Source organism: Larimichthys crocea, chromosome XV (genome assembly GCF_000972845.2).
Source record: "Larimichthys crocea isolate SSNF chromosome XV, L_crocea_2.0, whole genome shotgun sequence".
Taxonomy (NCBI): Eukaryota; Metazoa; Chordata; class Actinopteri; family Sciaenidae; genus Larimichthys; species Larimichthys crocea.
Window position 1 is genome coordinate 18,770,548 of NC_040025.1, and position 24,101 is coordinate 18,794,648.

General features: G+C 38.3%; 2 protein-coding genes across 2 annotated transcripts; both read right to left on the bottom strand.

Annotated features, from left to right (window-relative positions):
* Positions 1 to 86: 86 nt before the first annotated feature.
* On the bottom strand, positions 87 to 18,591 carry masp2 (MBL associated serine protease 2). The gene is made up of 7 exons (XM_027288839.1): positions 18,540 to 18,591; positions 4,784 to 4,878; positions 4,488 to 4,710; positions 4,229 to 4,406; positions 3,442 to 3,573; positions 2,018 to 2,214; positions 87 to 1,795 (listed from the first exon to the last, which is right to left on the bottom strand). The coding sequence occupies exons 2-7, from the start codon at positions 4,789 to 4,791 to the stop codon at positions 1,625 to 1,627; spliced, it is 909 nt and encodes a 302-aa protein (XP_027144640.1). The 5' UTR covers positions 4,792 to 4,878; positions 18,540 to 18,591; the 3' UTR covers positions 87 to 1,624.
* Positions 18,592 to 20,577: 1,986 nt separating this feature from the next.
* On the bottom strand, positions 20,578 to 21,741 carry sst6.1 (somatostatin family member 6.1). Its single transcript, XM_027288717.1, has 3 exons — positions 21,401 to 21,741; positions 20,811 to 21,058; positions 20,578 to 20,755 (listed from the first exon to the last, which is right to left on the bottom strand). Exons 1-2 carry the CDS (start codon positions 21,503 to 21,505, stop codon positions 20,831 to 20,833), a joined length of 333 nt encoding a protein of 110 aa, XP_027144518.1. The 5' UTR covers positions 21,506 to 21,741; the 3' UTR covers positions 20,578 to 20,755; positions 20,811 to 20,830.
* Between the last annotated feature and the right edge of the window lie 2,360 nt (positions 21,742 to 24,101).

Below are 24,101 nucleotides of genomic sequence, written 5' to 3' on the forward strand. Positions count from 1 at the left end.
TTGCCTTATTGACTTTTTTTTATTAATACAATTAAACACATGTAGAAATATGCAATGACGTACCACTGACAATGAAACTGACTGACAGACAAACTCCTCTGAAGACTGAATCAAAATAGTGTTTTTGTTTTTCTGTGTAAATTTAAAATACCTTTAAAATACTGGTTAATACTTACTGTTCCAAAGTCAGAAACATTATTTTTTCTTTTTAAAACTGTATATCACTCTCCACACATACTGGATTCATACACATGATGCAGGGTTGTCAACAAAATAGTGATGGGCTCCAGCTGTAAGTCTATTGGCTGCATGCTGCTGTTAGATATTTTCCAGCTGTTGGTTAATGGGTTTCATGGTGTGCGTAATTCCTGTGGAATTAGCTCCAACTAGGCTGAACAGATAGAAGTGAGTGGGCTACGGGAGAAGTCGATTCATGTGTCACACTGTCTCTGTGAATTAAATTGTGAGTTACCAGTACTCAGGTAACAACTGGGTGTTTGCTCTGCAGTTGCCCTGAGGACTGTCAGGGCATTTCATGCCACAAACAAATCTTATCCTATGTGGTCAGATGACTTTCAGAGAAATCATGTCCACCTAAGACCTTATGATGCTGTTGAGTTGCAAATGCCAAGGTGATGTAAGGGTCAGTGCTTTGCTTTGCTAAGTTGTGGTGGCCTTCAAAGCGCAAAGTATGTAGCAGCACAGCAATCCAGTTAACATAATGAGGTTATAAAACAAGTCATAACTTCACAAAAAAAGTTGTTGTATTTTGTTGTTGGCCTAATTTCAAGAGACAAAATGGGGAAAAACAAATGAAAAATAAATCAACACAAGTGCGTTTATTTCGCACAGCCACACAGACAGGCGTGCTCTTTTTCCCCACTTGTCGGGCACAGATGGAGGAAACGTCACTGAGTGAATGCGAAAGTGTCAAATGAGAGGCAATTTGGTGGGACTGAAGAACCCTACAATAATGGCTGTTTTGATAGAGGAGTAGAGTTGGGATTGCTCAGAACAAGCTGCATAATGTATGAAGGTTAAACGACTAACGTTCACAGCATCTTAGACCAGACGGACTGACTTCCACAATGCTTCACGGAATTAATTTATCATTTCCGCCAGAGCATTAAATTCTGTTCCCGTCTTTAGATAAAAAAGGGCAAAACGTTTTGCAATCAGCAACAATTTTATTGTGTTTTTTTTTGTGTGTGTGACATTCGTGGCTTCAGGTTCTATGTTGTGGTCATGGAAAAATCAAAGTATTTAAATGAACATTTATTTAAAAGTGTTTAAATTACAGTAAGTACAAGTAATTAAGTACAGGCATCTTTGAGTTTTCCTTCCTTTTTATAAGTAATGAAACAAGACTTAATACAAACATGATTCAAATAGGATTGTGCTGGTGAGATTATCAGCATCTCACCTGTAACAATTAGAATAAAACTGCTTGAAAATTGGGAATTAGCTTTCTGGCACTAGGATCATAATTTCATACTAAGGTATCATGAAGATAATGCTTCTGCTAGTCTCATGGTGAAACACAATATCTGAGATTCATCACAAAGGTTTGGCTGTGTGTAACTGTGTAACATGTTTTTACTGTGTATAACTACACATGAAATGTTCATGTCAACGAGCCATCAGTCTTGATACTTGTGTACTTGATCTTCCATCCCTTGTTTTTCCCGGTAGCATCAGATCTGAAAGCAACATGGACTTGGTAACTTCCTGTGTCAATGCGACCTGGTGGAATTGATCCACAGAAAGGTCCATACTCCTGTCCAGCTGTTGAAATCTTGAAAAAGGGGAACATCGATTAAGAAACAGAGATGTTTATTCATTGAATGTCTGACTGATTTATGCCAAGTCAAACTTAAATATGCAGGAAACAGCATGGTCGTACAGTATATCACCCAAGGACGACAAGTGAGTAACATACTGCCTCCACAAGCATGAGGATGAATACATTGCTTATTTATCTCCTGTGTGTGTTATGTTCTGAAGTCACATTACTAACCTTCAACATATCGTATGGACAGGGGGCATCTGGATGTCCCTCTATGTCAAAGGGTTCCAGGAAGTCCAGGATTATTCTGTAGCCCTCCGGCAAATGAATGGTGTGGTCACACTGACTCATGGGTGGGTAGGGACTGGGGTAGCCCTCACTGGTCAGAACTCCCGACAGTGAGGTCAACACCTGGCTGCTGCATGGCACTATAGAGAAGACTCATTGAAATCACACAGTGTTTTAAAGCATGTTTTGGACATTTTGTCCAGTCCTCAAGTGTTTAAAACCAGTGAATCTTCATGTGAATGCCGATAAACAAGTTTTATCTTTATGGATTATAAAGTACTGGCTCTAAAAGTTTTTTGATTGTAAGAAATTGAGTGAACTGAGACATTTACCGGCACCATGAACGATTGGATTAATTTAGGTTTGCCTTATTGCCCCTGCAAGTGTGCAGATGTTGTTACAGACAAAAACAAATGATTATCCAAAAGAGGCTGAGTTGCTGTAATTCATATAATTAGTACAATCTGTAGGCAGATAATCATTTTTGCCGATTCATTGCATGATTTGTTTTGTCACCCTTTTCCTCTGGCAAGGAATAATAATTTAAAGCGCATCAACTGGTAATTGTGATTAATTACCAAGTGTCAGTACATTATTAGTGCTGCACACAGGTATCAATTTTTAATGTCATTTTGAAGTTGCTTTTCCCTTAGGAATCGACAGTAATTAACCTAGCCTTACACCAGCTGGCAGAGATCAACTACTTTATGCATCAGTATTCCTTTTCAGTCTGAAATGAGTTTACACAGGCCAGCTATGATAGAATAAAATCCAGCAATATCAACTCTGTGCCCTGTGTGAAATCTCACAAAATTGTATTTGGAAGATTTATTCTGTGCTACCATGAAATAATTAGAACATTTTGAAACACAAATGGCTTTTTGTCCCAATAATTGGATGCAGTTACAAGCTTACAAACCAGCAATCTGATTAAATTTTCATTAAACGAAGTCTGAAAGTAGCACCGTTTTGGATTTTAATTGTTTTTATAACATCTCACCTCATCTCATATAACACCATTTTGACCGACTGAACTGAAAGATTTGGCCAATAGTTGATTATAACATAAACAGATGCTGTGCGGTTAAAATGTGTTGAAGCCAAACACGTCAAAGAAAAAATCACTGAGCTCTAATGAAAATTGCTTTGCTTTATTATCATCAATATCCACTGTGTCTGGTAGTGAGAAGCTGAGCAGCAGTGTATTTAGGTTGTGAAACACTAAATGCCATATTTACAGGAATCAATATACAGTCAAACACTGTGTGCCCGAGCTCTTAACACTGCACCTCACTATATAGCTTTTGACTCGCTTGGATTGATCTCAGATGAACATGCCTCTTGAGCTTCAGTCTCTTAGCTCTTACCTGTGCAGGATCTGTTGTTGTCATGGAGAAAATATCCTTGTCTGCAGGTGCAGTAATATCCACCGATGTAATTGTGGCAAAAATGATCACAGACTCTCTCCCCGTCTATCTTGGACAGACACTCATTTATGTCTGTTAAAGAGCAAAAGGTGAGAGACTGAACACACAACACAGTAAATGTTTCCAAACATGAACATACTTACATGCAAACGGGGAGAGTGGAATTATTTTTATATGAATTCTCATAAATCCTAAATGTGCGTAAACTAAGTCAGATCATGCATGATAACTTTTTTCATTTTGCATCTTTCTGGAGCGTGTACGTCACCACAAACACTGTATTACGCTGATATGCCTCGACTCGAGAGAACAATTTAAACAAGGCTGCTGCTGCAGGCAACAGGCAACAAATCTCAGAAGTAGCTGGAAGATTAATAAAATATATATCTGTGATGAAACCACAACTTAAATGTAAGGATTAAAGGACGATTAAAAAATAGAAAGTGTTTTTTCTTTTATAATTAAACTGCAAATCTATGCTTAAGTACATTTTGTTATTACATTTGGATAAATCAGTAAGAATATGTGACTTCTAGTAACTTGTTGTTGAACTTCTTTTCTATATGTGCAATTGTTTTGTCACTTTATTTATGCTGTTTATAGTAGTTTTGTGTATACCTGCAATAATATAATCTTGCAATTATTTCTCTAGAAACTCCATGACACGTTTCTCAGTATAATTACATGTAACTGCCTTCTGGCAACAAATGTCACTATGCTGCATCACCTTCCGAGGTGTAAAATGCTTGGAAGCCTGTGAATCGGCCCTCGTTAGAGTAGTCACTCCTAAAGACTACTGACATGAGGTTCCAAGCCGACAGGATAACCGTGTTCCTCGGGGTGCTTTCATGGTTCTTCTCTTCCTGACCGCAGAACCGCAAGGTTTCATTCCCCTCTGCCAAAACCTGGTTTGACAAGGTCAGAAGCTTTTTAGTGAGTGAGCCACCGACTCCAGTGCAGATAATTTAAGTTTCTCTAGCATGTACCTGGATGTAATCATATTCACACTGGTTTGAGGGTTCCATGCTGAAGTGGGTGAAGTAGAGTTTGATCCTGTGGCCATCTGGGACACTGATGTTCCACACTATGTGCTGGTTGTCAGGGTATGGCTGGGGGAAGTTGGGGGAGGTGAAGCTGCCATATAACCGTGTCATTTCCACACTCAGCGAGACATGGAGGAGGGAGAATAAGACAAATACACAGCACCCACTGGGCAAATTTAGGTGTGATTGCAGCATTTTTAAGGATTAATTTGCATAAATAAATGCAATCTGACACTCACCTGGCCATGTTGGTTTAACCGTCCCCAGATATTCCGCGTGTTTTTGAAGCAGTTCACTCTCAGTGATCTGAGGGTAAATGAACCCGGCTGGCTGGCTTGCTGACCGGACGACATTTAGGTAAACAAAGTGAGACAAGCACATGATCAGTTTGTCATCATTCCCCACCTACCTCTGTCACAGAAATCTATCAAACTTATGAATGTCAGAACAATTTATATTGTTTCCTGTTCTGTCAAACAAATTTTCATTTTGCTTTATCACCTCGAATCAGCTTTTACAATTGGAAAATGTTGAAGATGAGAATACTATGTCTTTAAAATTAGTTCTGTTCACTAAACAAGGCCGACACATTACAAATCAACCTAAAAACCCCAAAACAATTTGAACCTTTTCTGCTGTTTGTTGAGTTTGATTCTTAAAATGTAATGATTTTAATTTTAAAATATCTTATTATTTTATAATATAATATAGTATCTTAATTTACATATTAATTATTTACTATTTATAAAAAATTAAATAAAAATAAAAAAATCTGTGTCATACTTCAGTGCCCTGTGAAATTTGTTCAGACAGTGATGCTGATCAAACTAGACTCATGCTGCTAAATTATGGCAGAGCCTGCTCATGATTTCTGAGCTGCTAAACAAAACCCTCAGAAAAATAAATGCACAACAACATTAACCAGCCTGGGCATTTTGTTTGCACCTTAACCAAAGAGGGACAGGAGGTAAAGTGGGTTGTCTTCTAATCACAGTTCGATCCCCGGTTCCTCCTGTCCACATGCAGTGTGAAGAGTCCTTGGGGAAAACACTTAACCCCAAATAGCATCGGAGCTGTGCTCTGTGTGTGTGAATGAGAGGCACATTGGGAGTGCTTTGTACGGCAGAAAAGCGCTTATATAAGTGCAGTCCATTTACCATAATTACTGTATCGCGGACAAAAACAGTCAGTGGTACATCAACATCAGTTTCTTAGTGACTGAAACCAGACTGCATCTTTTTTTTTTGCATGTCTGCACTGTGCCAACTGTTTTAAGGTCAGACTTCATTATAAATGCTTTTATAATGAGGGCATTGCAGAGTATTTATGCTCTCTGTTTTGATGGTGTGTGGATATTGATGTTAGCTTTTCAACCAGCAACCAGTTGTGCATTAAGTAGGCCTGTATTAACAGACCCACATTTTCCCTAACATTAAAACACTAATGGCTAGTATTTGAAGTGAATTATTATAATTATCCACATAAACATCAATGTTAATTTCCGCTTGCAAATGACCTCTCTGATGGTACTCTATTTAAATGGTGCCATAACCTTTTTTTTCCCGCCTGATTGTGAACTAGTGTGATATTGAGCCACAGTGGAGAACACTGATGGCAGATGTTCTCCTGTGGATATCATCCAGGTGCCACTCAGGCTTTGATGCTCCGCTATGATGCACCAACAGAAATGATACCCTCTGCCACCAAACAAAGCCTTTTGGGAAAATCTAACTACATTATAAAAAAACAATAATGATTGTGCCATTTATGTTCTGTGCGTCATTCAGACCTGGGGTCTCATTTCCATTCCCTCTGGGAGTGTAAATTAATTTCAAGCTTCTGGTCTTTTATTTCCAGAGAACTCAGTAGGATCACATATGTGAAAATAGAGAAAGGTCCTTGGCTTTTTATACTTAGACATACCCTCCAATAAGTTAACTTCCTGACAACTTCTTTGTGGCCTCAAGTGAATTTCTCACAATAGTTTTACCCTTTGATACAAACTTCTTAAAACTCAGTATGAGTATGTGTAGAGTATGTGCTGGTCTTCAAAGGGAATGACATACTGTTCTGACCTTTTGGCTATGTTTCTTGGACTTATCATACCAGCAGACTTGAAAATGAAAATTTTATGGGGTCAGTGCCCTTGGCGTTGAAATCTGGTCCTTATATATTTTCTGTACCAGTTTAAGCAGCGAGATGCACACTGCAGACTCCATGGGCCGCTAGTGCTTTTTGTTTTTTCTTAGCACCTGAATTAACATTCAGGTGTTTTACGGTGAAATGTAATACCCTTTTTTTCATACATGCATACAAAGCAACATTTTATGTGATTTGTATATATAAAATAAAATAAATATAATATAAAATAATAATTATTATATTAAAATGTTATTATTAGTAGCTGGTATTTATTTCCATAGCTACAAATGATGAATTTTATGGTAAATAGAGGATGTTTAATATTAATATGTGATATTTAAAATAAGTATGTGATTATTAACTCTGGACATGAATGTATTATTTTATTAAGTATGGTCAAAATAGCTTAAATGAATTATGAATATATATATTCTAACTTAATATGAACAAAATAATATAACATACAAAACAAAAAGATAACCCTAGATCCTAGATGTGACTTCAGTTCTTCCATCAGGGCTGTCAGATCAGAGAAGCAACTAGGCTGTGTGTAAACTATGATGTGTCACAAAGGATTTGAATGTCTTCGTTATTCTCTGACGTGTGGTATTGTGGTCCTGGACTGGTATGAGGACGGTGTTCAGGTTCATTTCCTGGTGCTGGAATGAGAAATTGAATGGTGGTGTAGTCTAAAGGCCTCCATAGACTGCTCTATCTCTTCAGGCTGCAATTTAACAATGCAATCAGACTCCTCCAGCTTCAGCTTGGATGTTTGTTTTCTTGTGTCTTGTTTGTTTTTGTTTTTTTGACTAACCTCCTCTCCATACATTTGAAAAGTGGCTCGTAATTGAACCATTCTCTTAACTCACAGGAGCATTGTGGCATAATAGGATACTCCTCCGAAATCAATTCTAAACATCTTAGCCTCAAATGTCCTGTCTGGACAAACGTGGTGTTGCCAGCAAGCATGGTGATGCTGGAAAGGGTGAACTGTTGATCAATGGGAGTTATTTTCACACCCTGGGCAGAGCTTTAAAGTATAGCCTGACTGGTTTTGACTGCTGCTGGGCCACAAAACAACCCCCAAAATCATGTATTGTGGGGATTAGACTGAATTGTGTGCACTTTCTTCTTCTTCTGCTCAGGTCATGTGGAAGCTAACTTAACAAACATGAGAAGTAGGACCAACACTGCAGTTCAACACTGCCCTCCCTCCCCAACAACTCCCCAACGTAATGATCTCATCACAATGTGATCCCTCTAATCCACCACTGTTCTACGAGGCTCATATACTGGCTGGTGGGTGTACTGGAAAGTGAAGTGCCCTAATCATCTGGTTCACTAGCTTCACGATAGGGAGTGTGTGATCATTGCCCCTCACTAAGGACTAAGGTTGTGCATTTTTGATGTATCACTTGTTGATTATCTATGATTCTATACCCAGAAAAGTGATGCTATAAACCAAGCATATTCAGCCTAAACCCTTTAAATAAACCTCCATATCTACACAATGGCCAGATAAACATGATCAGAAATTAGTTGACAACACCTCACTGAGGTCCATCCTGACCAGCTGCATCGCTGTGTGGTACGGCAGCTGCACTGCATCCTGCCGGAAGACCTGCAGTGCATAATGAGAGCAGCGGAGAAGATCATCGGTCATCAACATCTATAACACGCGCCTGGCCTGCAAAGCATTCAGCATTGCAGGTGACTCCATCCATCCCACCCAGTGCTTCTTCAGCCTCCTGCCTTCCAGGAGGAGAATGAGGAGCCTCCAGGTGAGAACCAGCAGACTGAGAGACAGCTTCATCCACCAGGCCGTCAGGATGCTAAACTCACTCCCAGCTCCCCCTTATTAATAAATAGGTTGACACTGACAACAGCAACAAACAGCTTCTTAAAACTCCATATGAACTGTCTCTTCAACTGCAGAAACTAAGCAACTCCCATCACTATCTAACAGAGCTACCTCTAAGTCCCGGAAATGCTTCAGTCTGATTGGTCGTGACTGAGTTTGGGATTATTCATAAGAGGACATCCAGGAGCCTTTTCCTTATGTGAAGATTTGCATGTTTATATGCATTTTAATGTAAAATATTTGTTCTCATAAAAATGGATCTTTATTGTGTTGTATGATGGCTCATAAATAAACTTTCAAATCATAAAATCATCTCTTTAAGACAATCTGGTAATAGCTTTCTGGTTGCCCCAAATTTATTAAAGCTACTCACTGCAAATGTCAAGTGAAATTTCTTTTTCTGAAAGCAGTGTTTTGTAATTTGCCTTTGCTGTCAATAACTCTACTTTCTAAATGTCATTGCCTTGATTGACACTGAAATACAATAGCTTTAGTAATCACAAACCACTAGAAAGCTGATCCTTCATGATGTTTATTGAGTGGACACACTCAAGTATTTTGGTAGGTGAAGAACTGTTATCTGCACCGCAGCCCATTGCAAAATAGAAAAAAACATATTGCTAAAATGTCTACAGCCACTCACAACGGCACTTTTTGCAGCATGTTCTTAGTTGCTCAGCTTTATGACCTTTTCACACCTTAAGGTCATATATTTCACACCGGAAGGTCACACCTTTCACACTGTTAGGTCATACCTAAGGGTGTGAAAAACCATTCCTTTTATTGTTGCCAACTGTGGACTAAATGTAGTGGCCTATTTAATAATATAGATCAAAACAAAAGGGAGAGTGACACAATTAACACATTAAATATTAGATTTCAAGACTTAATGCTTGGCAGCAGTGAAATGTTTGAGGTGCATGAAGCAATATTATACATATATTATAATAAAAAAGCAATAAGAGGAGTCGCAGAAGAGTATAATAATAAGTCTGTAATTTTCCACAGCTCAATTCTAACTTCTGAATTAGAAGTCTCTCTTCAGGCCGAGCAGCAGAGACTGACTCAGAGAGACTGACTCTAATGATGATGTCATCTGAAGACAAAATCTGGAGCTGCTCTTTAGACGGTGAATAATGATACTGCTGCTGACACCATGACAGCAGCTGTGGTGATTTGACCAGGACATTTTCTGTGTCACCATATCCGCGTGTGGAAGTTTTTTTTTTTTTGCAGAACTAAAAGGTTTTAGAAGAGGCTCGATTGCAGTTTGTTCATTCAGGATATTTTTTTCTGAATGGTTTTAATACTAGTTAAAACATGGGGCATAGGTACACTTTAGCCTCTTTGGGCTGGGATTACTATTACAAAAATAAACATTTAGAAAAATGATCCTGACCAAACAAATATCACATGTTTTTTTAAGTCTTCTTATTCTGAGTCTGGCTATTGCAGGTGTAAATGCAAGCTCTTTAATATTGCTTTTTTTTTATCTGATCAGTTTAAAACTGACAAACACACTGCAGTTAAGTCTCTTTTTATACATGCACAATCTAAATATAAAAGTTAGCTGAGGAACTTACACATGACTTAGAAATGGATATTTCTGTGATTTTATTATTATTGTAAATACAGCTGCACACACGTGTGTGTATATATATATATACACATACAGGCCACAGAGACAAACAAACATTCACACCTACAGCTAATTTAGAGTCACCAATTAAGCTATTAAGTGCATGTCTGGATTGTGGGAGGAAGCTGGAGTACCCGGTGAGAACCCATGCAGATACATTGTGGGAGGAAGCTGGAGTACCCGGTGAGAACCCATGCAGATACCAGGAGGACATACAAACTCCACACAGAAACCCAGCTGAGGTTTGAACCAGGAACTTTCTTGTTGTGAGGTGACAGTGCTAACCACTGTTCCACCATGCCACCCAAATATGATCCATTTTCATCAAAATCAGTGAAATAGTTGGTGGTGTCTGATTTAGGGCCGCAAAGCAATGCACATTTCTCACAGGAGATCAGGCCAAATTACATAGTGCAAGAGCAGGCATCCAGCAACTGGCATTGGCACCGTTCACCTGATTTCAAGTTAGTGAAGCATCAAAACTATTATTATTTTATGGTAGAAAAATTACAGAATCTTGATGTAACGCAAGCAACTATGAATCCATTTGTTATAAAGGTTTCAGGATACATAAAAATAATGGGGCAAGTATTGTACACGTGCGTCATCACCAAAGCTAAACCCACTGGAGTGTTTGTGTGTGTGTACTGTGGATAATTTGCTCACACACAGAGAGCTGAGCATGCATTTGAAACGTGCAGCCACAGAAGGCACAAGCTGTTTTGATGTCAGCATGATCAAATCTAGAATCTCCATGTGCGCGAGACAGATGCTTTCCTCACAGTGCTGTTTCACCTGTTTGTTGTACCATGCGGTAATGAAGTGCATCCTTATTGGAAGTCAGCCGGTCATAAGAAAGAACAGGCCTATTGAGATCAATCGAAAAGACGAAAGCACAGTGAATGTTTGTACCCAGAGAGTCAACAAAAGATGGTTATGAAGATGCAGCGATAGAGAGATTCAAATCAATGTCATATACTAGAAGGAGGCAAAGAGGGGAAAGTTCGTTTTCTTCTCATCCTGGACAATTTACACATCTCTGAACATCTTGTGCTAGAAACAAATTATACTCCCTGCCATGCTAGTACACTTACCCTCACTATGACATCCCTCTGCCATCTTCATCCTCACTCTCATCCTCTTTCTCCCTTTCACCGGCTGCAATCACTGTAGACTCAACCACCCACACGCTGTAAACTGTAATTAAGGACTTGAAGAAGTGGGGATGTGTCACTTGAGCTGAACATAGAGGAACAATGTAGAGTTAATCCACTGTAATTTGCTCGTCCACTGTAGTTTTACAGAAACGATAGAGTCTAAGCTTCCACAGCACACTACCTGCTGCAAATAACAGACAGTTTAAAAGCAGCACAGCCCAACATGTCTCTTAGTGTCAAGGTACTCAATCACTCATTTGTCATTGTCTGATTTCATATCAGTTAGATCTACAGCTTTCAGTACAGAAATGTAAAATGTTGCCAGCAGGAACATTCACGTTTAATTCAGAGAACAGAGAAAACAGGTTTCTAATATTGTTGCTTCCGGCTGTTCCGGGGACTCACTCTGTTGTTAACTTGACTTGCGGCTCGAGGCCAGATGTTCATGAGCCAGAAAAACAGAATTGAGTGAATGCCGTCAATATATATTAACATTTTTCTTTGTTCTGCGGAGAGCGGCAGGTTCAGTTTAATGTTCCATTAACATTGCCATTGTTCTTACTCATTCTACGTGGGCGCAGAGAATACATTAAATTGCATAAAACAAAAATACACCTGGAAATGTCTCTTAGTGATTTCTTGCTAAAGACTCACTTCAATTTCCTGCATGCTTTTTTGACCCCTATCTCTTTCTTTGGATGGTTTAGGATAAAATGACATGAGTAAAAATGGGACTTTAAGAATGTATGAATAAATGATCATGGTGCTGCGCTGCTGTCATTGAGGGAGACAAAATCAATGTTTACATATAATACAAAAGGGAATAATGAGACTAAATGATCGGACAAAATGAGGGTTTTAGATTAATGGAAATTTTCATCCCTTACAAATAGTTGGAGGTTGTTCTGCTAGTATCAGACGGACTGACCAATGCTTCTTCAACTGAATTAATTCTGTGGATGAAAAGTGTCCAGCAGATTTAGACTGATAATTTAAATCTGGTTGTTTTATGTTTAAAACAACCAGATTTAAATTATCAGTTAACATAAATCTATTGTAGTTTCCCTTGGCTTAATGGCTTTTTTTGTTATATAAACTGGATTGTTCAATAAAGGTGCTCATCAGCACTACTGATATAATTTTTATTTACAAAATACATGACTTGACTTTCTAGTTATTTTTGTGGTTCTAATAAAATAAAAAGATCGATGATCTGACCATTGTCCGTGCTGAATGTTGTATATTTTATTTTACTGTGAAAAATAAAAGTGTTCTTTTCAGTAAATGTGGTTAAATTATTGTATCTTTGTTCTAAAAAAAAGGGGGGAGTGGGTTATGGTTCTAAAGAATACAGCTCTTAAAATGTGAATCAATTATGGTAAAAATCTACTGAAAAGTTAGCAAAGGTTGTATTTTTTCACTTTAAGGATGATTGTAACAGAGCCTTGGTACATTTATAACAAAGTGTCTCAAACACTAAACCCACATGTTCAGTATGTAATTTATTGCTCACCCTGGTTTCCAGCATCCCATGATGCTAATGATCAAGAATGGCTCCTGATGAATTGATGTTGAGTCTTTTTGTGCTGGATTTCATTCCTGACGTCAGGCCCATTACTCTTCCAATTTGGTCCTGCACGGCTCTTTTTCACAGATAACAAATACGGTCATTTCCTTGCTAATTCAAACAGGCCCCAGCTTTAGCTGAACTGCCATAAGGCAATAAAGCATTCAGTGACGTTGGTGCGAACAAGCAATGATGAGAAATGGCACACAGGTGCTGCTCTCGCTTCTGAATCCCTTCCTTCATTAGGGTGCCTCAATGCCGCAGCTTTTCTCTTCATTATGTTTGAAACAGCTCTCTTTTACAAAACTACTGAATTACAAAACACTTGCTTGCTCACTCAACGTGACTCTGACAAGTCAGAGGGTAAAAGAAAAAAAAAGATTCATCTCTATTTAATTCTTAGTACTGATCAGCAGTGAATATTTATTCTTAACATAATATATCGACTCATCATGAACATACTCATATCACTGATATGAAATTACATAATAATGCTGACAGACCATGACTCAATAACTCCAGTGGGGATATTAATGGGGGGGTTCTTTCTTGTATAATTGATTAAACATTTTCGGGTCTGTTAGGCTTGAGAAAAATGATGGCCAGCCTGAACATGGATTTCCAATATGAGTAATGGTGCGACTTTCTTGTCAGCAGCGGCAGTTGCCATTAATAAACGAAAACCATCACTGTCACCCGTAATGCTGTGGCAACATTTAACATTTAGCCATCTCAATGGATCACGTCACGTTTTTGTTTTTTTTCTTTTTCTTTTGTGTTGTATCTGGACGGAAACACACATCTTGGGCGGCAGTAGCTCAGTCTGTAGGGATGTAGCTTGGGAACCGGAGGTTGGTCGGTTGAAGTCCAGTATGGACTGAAGTATGGAAGGTGGACTGGCAGCTGGAAAGGTGCTAGTGAAAAAAAAAAAGAATTTACCCCTGAGGGATCAATAAAGTATCTATAAATAAATATCTGCGTCGTGGCAAGACCATTTGACATAAGGGGATTTTGTGTTGTTAGAGCAACTGCAATCAGGTCTATTGCCATCCCACAAGGGCCCAATTGTCCTGAAAATAGTCATAAGCAGCACTACATACTGTGAGAAAATAACATTACTTGAGATCATCATCTGCTGCTGTGGCAACAGATCTATTACAGGAGCAAAGGCTGAGCAAAACAATAATAGTTCTAGTAGCTAATCACAGCAATGTTACCTTTGTGATTAGACCCCTGTATTGTGCACATCATACTGGACACTGCAGTGCTTAAACAAGACAGTAAATATCATCTTGTGCTGCTTTCTCCCCTCCCCACGTCCTATTCTTCTAATGACACTATCACTATGAGTGGTTCCCAGTCCGGAGTCTGACACTCAGCGTAAAAGCCAAACGAATCCACTGTGACGGTAGCTCTTACCACTTTATCATTATAGATCACATTTACTGCGATAAAAGTGACTATAATACAGTAGCACACAGCAATAGAAAGGTATAGACAGAAGCTGTAGTAGTTAGTTTAGTTACTTAGTTTTCTTCTTTCTTTTAATCAGCTTTCCACATCAGAATATCAACACTGTGCAACTGCTGAACATTAACTAACATTAAATATAATGAGGAGTATTTTTCTAACTTTGACAGTTTTTTTCTTTTCAGCAGTTGTATTCAGTGTCCTCATTTAGGATCCTAGTGGCCTGAGGGTAGGAGCTTTTCCTGAGCCTTGAGGCACGTAGACACAATTTGCTTGGACACATTCTCACAGACAGTCAGAACAGATAAAGTGATGAGATTACTTGTCAGTGTAGAGTCATTCAGTTAGTCACCGAAGCACAAAACAATTAATCTTTACATGTTTTGCATTGTCATCAACAGTACAACCACCACAATGGTACTACTTCTACTCATCTGCCTTGATGCTCAACATAACTAAAAATCAGTGGTTTTGTCGATGAAATAGTTAGATTAAAAAAAAATAATAATAATAACTGATCCTATTGTTTTTCTCGGTTTTGCAAATGTTAAATTGCCCTTACCTACAATATCTGAATATAACTGAGCAATGACAAGTTGACCTGTCATCAAAATAGTTCATGCTTACAGTGTATATGTATATAGGTTTAGCTATATATACATTTAAACTGGAACGGTTTAAAAGTGAAGGATGTCATAAACTGCAGATAATATTATATATCAGTATGTCTTAATAATTGACTGATCATGCTTTTCTTACGCTGTTTTAAATCAGTATAGTGTACAGTATAGGTTGTTCAGTAGGGAAAAAAATGAAGTTCATATACTGGTCAGATAAGCAGTATGGTACATTAATGAATTCACATATTCATTAGCACATACCCTAATTATACTTTAAATGGAACGCAAGAGAAAGCTGCTATTAAAAAAGCTGTTTCACAAATTAGTTTATCATTGAGATTATCTTAGGCCAGAGAGTCACGGTGGTATAGAGGCAGCGTCTAACTGCAAACTGCAAATGACTCTGCTTCAAATCCAGCCTGGGACCTCTGTTGCATATCTCCCCCAGTGTGTCCTCCCTGCCTGTTGATTGCCTTCATATAATAAAGCCTAAATGGCTGTTTTTTTTTAGATGGATTGCTGAAATTTGGTACCAACATTCATGGTCCCAAGACTTCTGTGTTCTTCTCAGGATAAATTGTAATAAGGTTGGTGATCCTCTACCCTTTCATCTAGCATCATCAGCAGGTCAAATAATTAATTTGTCACTTTGATTTATGACCACATACTTGCAAAACTAATGGCATTGCCATCAGCCTCAATTGTATTTTGTTAAGTGCTAGTTAGCATGCTGATTTGAACATTTAGCTCAAAACACCACTCTAACGCCTATGTAGCATGGTAGCACATGGCTGTGTAGATTCTTAGTTTTGTTTCAACATAGTCACTGGGGATGATCTAGTTAAAACTTCTTTATTTAAAAAAATATATATATATATTTACTGGTCGACCTAATTAAACTGTGTAGGCAAAAAAATCAAAAACCTCAAGAGGTAGTCGTCCTTGTCAGAGCACACTAATGAGCCCTGGTTTAAGACACTGCAACTTAAAGTGATAAGATTTCTACTTTTTGCTACAATGAATATAGGCTGCGGTTTGTATTTACAGCACTTAAAGGTCATTGTTAACTACATTCTGAAAACAGCGTGTTTTCCTTCCAAACCACAGACCTGCCCAGCCTCCCAAAGTAGTGGCATCCAGAATGAACAGGGTCACTATCGAGAACGGGCGCGCTGCATCCTGTTCCTCATGTTGGTGGCAGCTCATTTTCGGAGGCATGAAAGCGCAGAGGGCCCTATAATGATCAGCTTTTAGCATTGGCACTGGGCAGCTGAATAAGCCATCAGGCATCATTAGGCCCTGCTGGGGAAAACAATCTCTCCATTCCCACCGGTGCTCCCAAACAGGAGAACTCTTTGAGAAAAATACATCAGAGGCACTTAAACCTGCGTATTGTGTGTGCGACAATGTTTTGCTCAGTTGCAATTGGCATCATTCAGTGGTCAAAGACCCCCTATTGTAGCTATTTATAATGCCTTTGAAAAAAAAGAAAGAAGTAAAATTAATTCTGAAACATCCGGTTGTTGGATTACCTCTTGACACCTACGACTTTTTACTTAAAAATAAAATCTTGATTAAAGAAATAGAAGGCAGCAAATGATCAGCAACAGGATGACATGGAATCGTAACATTTCCAACTGTAGATAGTAGAGTCACTTCTGAAAAGGCACTAATGATCTCTCAACAGAGTGATACAAACCTACTGGATGCACAGACAGGTCCATTATTCCTACTGGGTATGTACTTTCCATGGACCATTTTTAAAAATGGTTATTTTTATATTTATTTAGACTTCAAAATGCTTCAGCTAGTCAACCATACTGCATTTGTTCAGTGCTCTGGATACAACATCTGAAATGTCACCACTAAACAAATTGAGCCTGGCTGACAAAGATGAATAAGGCTGCTGCAGGCACCGTGTCCAGAGTCGCTGGGTTAATAAAGCACAAGTACATATCTAAGGACTGCACCGAACTTCCATCTCCGCTTTTTAAACAAATGTACAACCATTGTGTAATAAATCAAATCAAAATTCAGGAAGGGTATTTTTGCCTTTCTTTTTCTTAGCTTAGATGTAAAATTAATGTGGTTTTATATTTCCAATTTACTCTGGTACACATTGAATCCGTACATGCATTGAGTACACAACACATTCTATTAACAATATTTCAGCTGCAGTAACATCAATCTCTAAAGAAAATGATTTTCAACAGATCATCCCACTCCCTTTTATGTAAATCAGTTTTGTTCAGCATAATATAACACTTTGTCGATAGTGTTTGTTGTACACAGAGCAGGACACAGTCTTCTCTGTAGGGGGTAATCACCACACACAACCTGCCTGTTCACACCTTTCCTCTGAAGCATTATCCGAGCGCTGGGTGTTAATTTGGCCTGTCTTGACGGATTGATGCCAGGTTAGGAAACTGTTTGATGTTAACCGTTTCTAAATCTTCACTAGTGCAGGATGAAAATTTGTTCTAGAACATCCATGAGACACAGATCTCACGATCAGTGATATGGACAAAGTAAGGTCCAAGTTCTGAGAATGAACCATACAGAAAATCCGGGGGGCATAAAACCAAAACAATTAGTGCTTATTCTCTGTGGGTTTGTCTCTATAACTGACCCCTTACATATCACACAGATCTGTCTAAATGTTAATATGTTCATGTATTTGCTAGATGTCCACTTGTTCTTCTCATACAGTGTGTGGTTGAGACTATTTACAACCATTCCCAAGATGACTTATGGCCACTTTTTCTACAGTGGGAGATAAAATTATCCAGCATGATACAGCCATGGATCATGAACAATATATATCATGAGATACCACCAACTAAAATCATATATCATGTCAATCATGTATCAGTCATTATAGTGACATCCCATCAAGTTTACAACTATTCTCTGCATTTATGCAACCATGGTGAGTTCACTTTGAAGTTGTTTTTTTTTACTCCTATGAAAAGCACCAACAAAACCTAAGTCTTTCTTATTTTTAAACACCGGCACATTTAAATTTGAATTACACAGTTAGGCCTGAGCACTCCTTTCCCTCCTCCTTCAGATCAAAAGGGAAGCCAATAAAATGCTTTGCTTGCAGGCATCAGCTTTGATGTTGCTCCTCTGCATGCTCATTTAAGCTCAGGGGCATAAAGTCAGGAGTGGACAGCACCTCCACTGACATCAAATTGTTTTGTGCTCATAATCTCAACCCCGGAGATACCGACTGGCATCAATTACTGCATTTTTAGGAGCCGAAATCTCTGTTGTTTTTGAATGATTGCTTCTTTTCTTTTAACATGACACAGTCTAGTTATTCTCCCACAGGTTGTAAGCCTGGAAATGTGTCATTTTGATGCAGGTTTTTACTGCACTCAAGAATAAGAGATGCTGCATGATGAACTGTAATCAAGTAAGCCCACCGGAGCCTTTGTCTATTCAGCATCGCTCAAGAGAGCGACAGAGCAGAGTTCCCAGCGGTTGTGAGAACCATGTAATTATATTGCTTTGAAATTTGTGGAACTATAACTCACCATCAAGCGGTATTTTCAGGGGATCTTGCAGTCAGGATGGATCACTGAAGAGCTTTTCTCTTCAACTGCCTTGAACACAATGACAATAAAAGGAAAAAATGACATCACCATGTCCTTTAATGTCCCACCTGTAATTGAATCAGTATTGTGAACTCATGTTAACTCGTGTATTTGCACATGTGAAATAAGCACATTTATCAGCCATTATCTCCTATTCATCCTGTTCAGGAAGATAATGAGACAGTAACCCGGGTGAGAAGGGTGTATGGAAACTACGATAAGCTTTGCCTTTCTTCTGGATTTCTATGGACTCTGGTGGTACGCTATTGGAGGTTATTTAGTTAAGTTATACTCAACCATTCTACTAAAAGTCTTTCACTGGTATGTTGCTCAGTGCCAAACCTCTGCTGAGCAAAGGGCATTAATTAGTGTGAGCAGAAAACTTCAAACAGAACGTTCACCAGGGGATAGTTGTACAAATTTATTTCTACAGATCTGCTGTAACCTTTTTTCTACTCACCAGTTGTTTTTTAACATAAAGCTCAATAAAAACAAAAGCAGTAATATTTGTGCTTTTTATCCAGACAGCCTTTACTGTGCAAGTATGATCTATAACTCCTCATTGAAATGAAAAGTGACGAGGGAGCCCTTGTTGAGCTGGATTCAATTCTGCATTACGAGTTGTCCCAGTCACACCACACACAGCTTGACCTGGCCAATGGAGGTCTGACTGTGTATGTTAAATACTGAAACCTCAGTAAAATGTAAGAGATGTTTATTTTTATTTTTTGCTAGGAAGTATTAATATATATATTCAGTAATGTGCAAAGAGCTCCTGTGATTGTCAGCCATTTGATTCCCCTTTTCTTTTTGCTCACTGGTCTAATTGGCTATTTTTCACAATTATAAAATATATCAACTGGCTCAAACAGGATATTTGACCTATATATAATTTAACACATGAAATCCATCAGTTCATTAATGGCTGTGGGCCCTGCTTGAAAGTCAATATTTGATTGTGGCCAGCCCCTACTTTACACTCAGTAAGTGGTTAAAAACACACACACAAACACACACACATTGCACTGGTTGTACATGAAGGGCTATGACAGTGTGTGGTAATTGTAGTGTGACTGATTGAGAACAAGGTAGCCAATGCAGGGTCTCGTTTGCTGTACGACTTGAAAAGCGGGTTGACAGGGTCACCCGGGGAACACGTCATTATCTGAACATGCAGCAGCAGCTTTGTCTGTGCTTTCACTCTCAAACACTGAGGTCAGATTCATATCAACACTACATGCCTTTTTTTGACAAACACTGATCTTTAGACTTGTCAGTGTTTTTTACCTTTCAGGCTACACGTATAGTAACTGTTGTAACAGCAACTGAGTGAATATCGGGTCCTGTCTTACTGATATATTTAATGACCAGTGATTGGTCACTGAAGCAACTCCCTCAGCTTGTGACCAGGAATTATTAAGGGCCACTAAGAAAACATGTACCAAGACATTTACATGTTAGTTACGTTAGGTTGAAATATGTTATTAAATATATTTATATTTGTAAAACATTAAGGCATCATTATTTTGATATTATAAAATAATTGTATACATTTTATTTTTTTCATTGGACTATTCAATGTTGTCAAAATATTTCATTTTCCTTGCAGTATTGGTTTTGAAACATATTTTTATAGCAACAAGTAGAAAGCAGAAAAAGTAGCGTACCCATGTTACAAGCTGAGCTTTTCTGTTAGGAGCAGTATACATTAAAACACAGATTGATTGGCTTTTTATGAAGGAAGCTAAAAAATATATTTCTATCCTCACGTTGCCATTTACAGTTACAACTTACTTTAAAGTAGATCTACAATAATAACGGCAGATAAATTTTCAGATTTTTGTTTTTAATCCACAATAAGAACACAGCCATCATGTTTGCATGAAATTTGACTTTGCATTTATATTGTAGAAGCAGGTGGAAAATATGAGCTCTTCTTCTTTTTAAGCAAAAGCAATTAACTGTGATTACCAAATCAAATATTATATCCATGCTTTATTGTGTTGACCCTGAAAGAAACTGTTACATACATAAATACATACAGTGTATACATAAATAGATACATAAATAATTAATATTCAAACAGACACACTGTCTCACTGAAGTCCATCGATGCTGTATGTCTGACAAGTGTGGATGATATGTACAACTGAGGTCTACTACAGTTCATGTGGCGCTGGGAGGGGAAGGAGTACAGTTGGCAGGCATAGCCGAGTGGTTTTGGGGCGCTGTTAGCAGGAGGTGAAAGTTTTCCAGAAGAAGTTTTTACAGGGAGCTTTGCGGTCACGCTGAGGAAGTGATAGCCTGTTGTAGACAGCCCTCTCCTCCAGACGAGACTCCAGCGGCTCCTCCAGATCCATAGGTGCCGCTTCCTCCGGCAGCATGTTGTTGTCCAGAGCTCCATCCAATAAGCCAGACACCAGCTTCAGGATCAACTCCTTGCGCTCTTTGCTTGACTCCTGACAAAAAAATAAATAAATAAAAAAATCAGAAAAGAAGAGAAAATATTTAAGAGACTAGATCATGGAAAATTTTACATCTTGTGGGTTTCTTACTGGGAAGCTCAAGTCTTTCAAGTATTACCATTTTTTCCCCCATTTAAGACAGAGAGAGTGAATTAAAAACTAAATTTAGAAATATCACTATTTTTGGTGATTTCATAAGCAATCATTTGTTCAGCCATTCTTTTTTAAATTCTTCAAAACAATTTCCCACAAAAAAAAGGACAAATTTATCAATAATAACAGCTGAAATCAAGTGCCATGAACTACATATGAATAATAAAAAATCATCCTCCTCACCCTATTCACATGGATGGGGCTCCTATCCTCCACAGGAAGCGCGGCGGCTGCTCTAACGCTGAACAGAACCCCCATGAGAGCTGCTAACACCACCAGGAGCTGCATGCTGTGACAGGAGTGCAGGTGACAGTCACAGGAGCAGGAGGCTCACAGAGATAAGAGTGTGTGAGGGAGTGTGTGTTTGAGAGAGAGAGAGAGAGAGTCTGAGCTGCTCAGACTAGCCAGAGATCCAGTGAAGAGTGGTGGAGAAAGTGCAGTGCAGTTGGTGGCAGCTCGTCACAAGATTTGGAAACCACTGATGTTTCTTCTGCTCTACCTCCAAAGTCCCTCACTCTTTTATATGCCTCTCCCTCTGTCTGCCACTGACGTGGAGGGTGGTGGGTGTATGACGAAGGGTGGAGGGTGTATGTATGCGTGCGTTTTGGGGGTGGGGATGTATGTGAATGTGAGGGTGGAAAAGGAGGGTGGGGGGGGGGGGAAGGGTTCAGGACAGAACAAATGGAACCGTTCAACAGTTAACCTTTTTGACAAATTGTAAGGTTGTTGCGTTCATGTGATTCACCAGAGGGAACATCTGCAGCAGACGACGACGTCATTGGGCTAAAACCAGGTTCTGACATCAACATGTAACTAATGTATTGACACTTATTTTAGACAGCCTCATACAAGACCTCTCTCTCAGACAATTCCCCAACTCATCAACTGTGATATCACCGGATGTAGTGTTGACCATCCTAACACTCATGATCTTATAGGAACAATCAAAAAGAAACATAGACGGACAACAAGTGGACTTATTATTGATTAGTGTTTCACACTGTTCTTCTGGCAACATCTGATTCCCATCACAGTGCTCCTGTGTGCCTCTCTGACACCTGCAGATTACAATTGAACTGTCTGACACTCACCATGACTTGAGGAAGTGTCTTCGGGGAATGCACAACACCAATCGAGTAGAGAAGAAGAAGTTGTTAAAAAAAAAAGAAGAAGAACCAATTCTTCCTCAGCAGTTTATTGCAAGATGTTCAGGACAGAACAAATGGAACTGATGGTGTACTTTAGTTTAGACAGCCATGGGGAATTTGGTAGATTAAACTAGATTAGATTTTAATTTGCCTGTCTGAATTCAAAACAATAATTGGATTTTGTTTCAAGATAAATACTGTTGGCAGGTTTATGGAATAGACTGATGGGGAAAAATGTATGAGAATGTGTTTTTGTAAAAAGCTGTTTAACTTAATTTTAACTGGATTTGCAAAAAACAAAAAAGAAAAAAAAAAGAAAAAAGTCATATTAATGTCTGGAATCTCATTAAATGGGTAACAAGCACAGTGAAAATACAATATATTCCAGTCAAATGCATTATAGTATGTAGGTGTAGTTCAATTAAATTCACAGTATAAGCTAAGCTGTTTGGATTCAACTTGTGAAAAATTGTTTTCCAGTGCATTTAACATGAGTAAATTACTCTTTTTTCCCCAGCCAAGTCTTTTCTACACACTTGTCTTTGGAGCTTTGCCGTGGACAGTGTTTATATTATTCATGTAATATTAATTGAAAATATTAATGAAGCAGAATACATTACAAGTTTTGTTTTTCTTTATTCTTTATACAACAACGATTGGGATGCATTTGCTGGGCATGATATGGAAGCTATACAAAAACACATTTCAAGTTTTACACTTCAAAGAATCATTTATGTGTCTTCTTCCCCAATATGTTTTTCAACAGACATAAAATTATACCGTACAAAGACATACAATTTAGACATAATGAAAACCACAGAACAAGAACAAACACAAAAAACACAAACAAAAAGCAAAAGCAGTAATCTTACTATATTAGTTTTATTAGTTACCCTAATGCTTGAAATATTACTCTTAACAATTCCTATTGCTAATTGCTAACACCTCAAGAGCACACACAGCGATGGTAGTTTTTCATACCATGCTAAAATATGAAGGGACTTCGTCTAACCATTTTTCTAAAATTGTAAGATGTGCAGCATACACACTAAAGTATCTGTACCTATATTTATAATCATAATTCCTGGATAACATGATATGGATTTAGTAGTCTGTCAATGCCAAATACTGACAGCCAAAAAATAAATAAATCAGTTCACAAACAAAGGAGATGATTATATAAAGCACTGCTTTTTTCCCCCTTTAAGACATAATGGAGAGGACATATGGTCACATTTACATTGGATATCTCATATATTTCTAAATATTGTGGCCTTTGCAGGGAGTTAAATAACATCACTAAATAGTTCACAGCTTAAAAAGGTAAACGATTTGTGTAAACGTCTTCTAAATGACTGCATAATCCAATTACTGGTCAACAGTATATGAGGCAAACTTCTCACCAGAAGTGATTATGGAGAGTTGATTACAGCATGCAACATTTTGTTCTCTTGAGAGGAAATTGTTAGAATTAGCTGTAGAAGTAGCTGAGAAAGTGCCCTCAGCGTCCAGGACATATAGCTGAAATATCACAATCAACTTTAGTGTTGTGACGTCTTCAGATGGTGCTAACGGCAAGGAACATACAGTACTTATATTCCAGTTGGCCTTGGTTGATATGTTCAAATGGATTTGTTGTGCTTTCAAAAGAGTGTTTGAGGTATTTTCTTCATACACTGCGGATGTGAAAAAGGCCTGGAGCCAATCCAAAGATTAGCGGACTGTTGAAACAGCTA

Coding starts and splice junctions, on each gene's coding strand:
- masp2 (XM_027288839.1), bottom strand. Junction 4,407..4,487: donor GTGAATATGATTACATCCAG/GTACATGCTAGA, acceptor TTGTCAAACCAG/GTTTTGGCAGAGGGGAATGA. Junction 2,215..3,441: donor CAACAACAGATCCTGCACAG/GTAAGAGCTAAG, acceptor TCTTCTCTATAG/TGCCATGCAGCAGCCAGGTG.
- sst6.1 (XM_027288717.1), bottom strand. CDS start 21,505: ATGCAGCTCCTGGTGGTGTTAGCAGCTCTCATGGGGGTTCTGTTCAGC. Junction 21,059..21,400: donor GCCCCATCCATGTGAATAGG/GTGAGGAGGATG, acceptor TTTTTTTGTCAG/GAGTCAAGCAAAGAGCGCAA.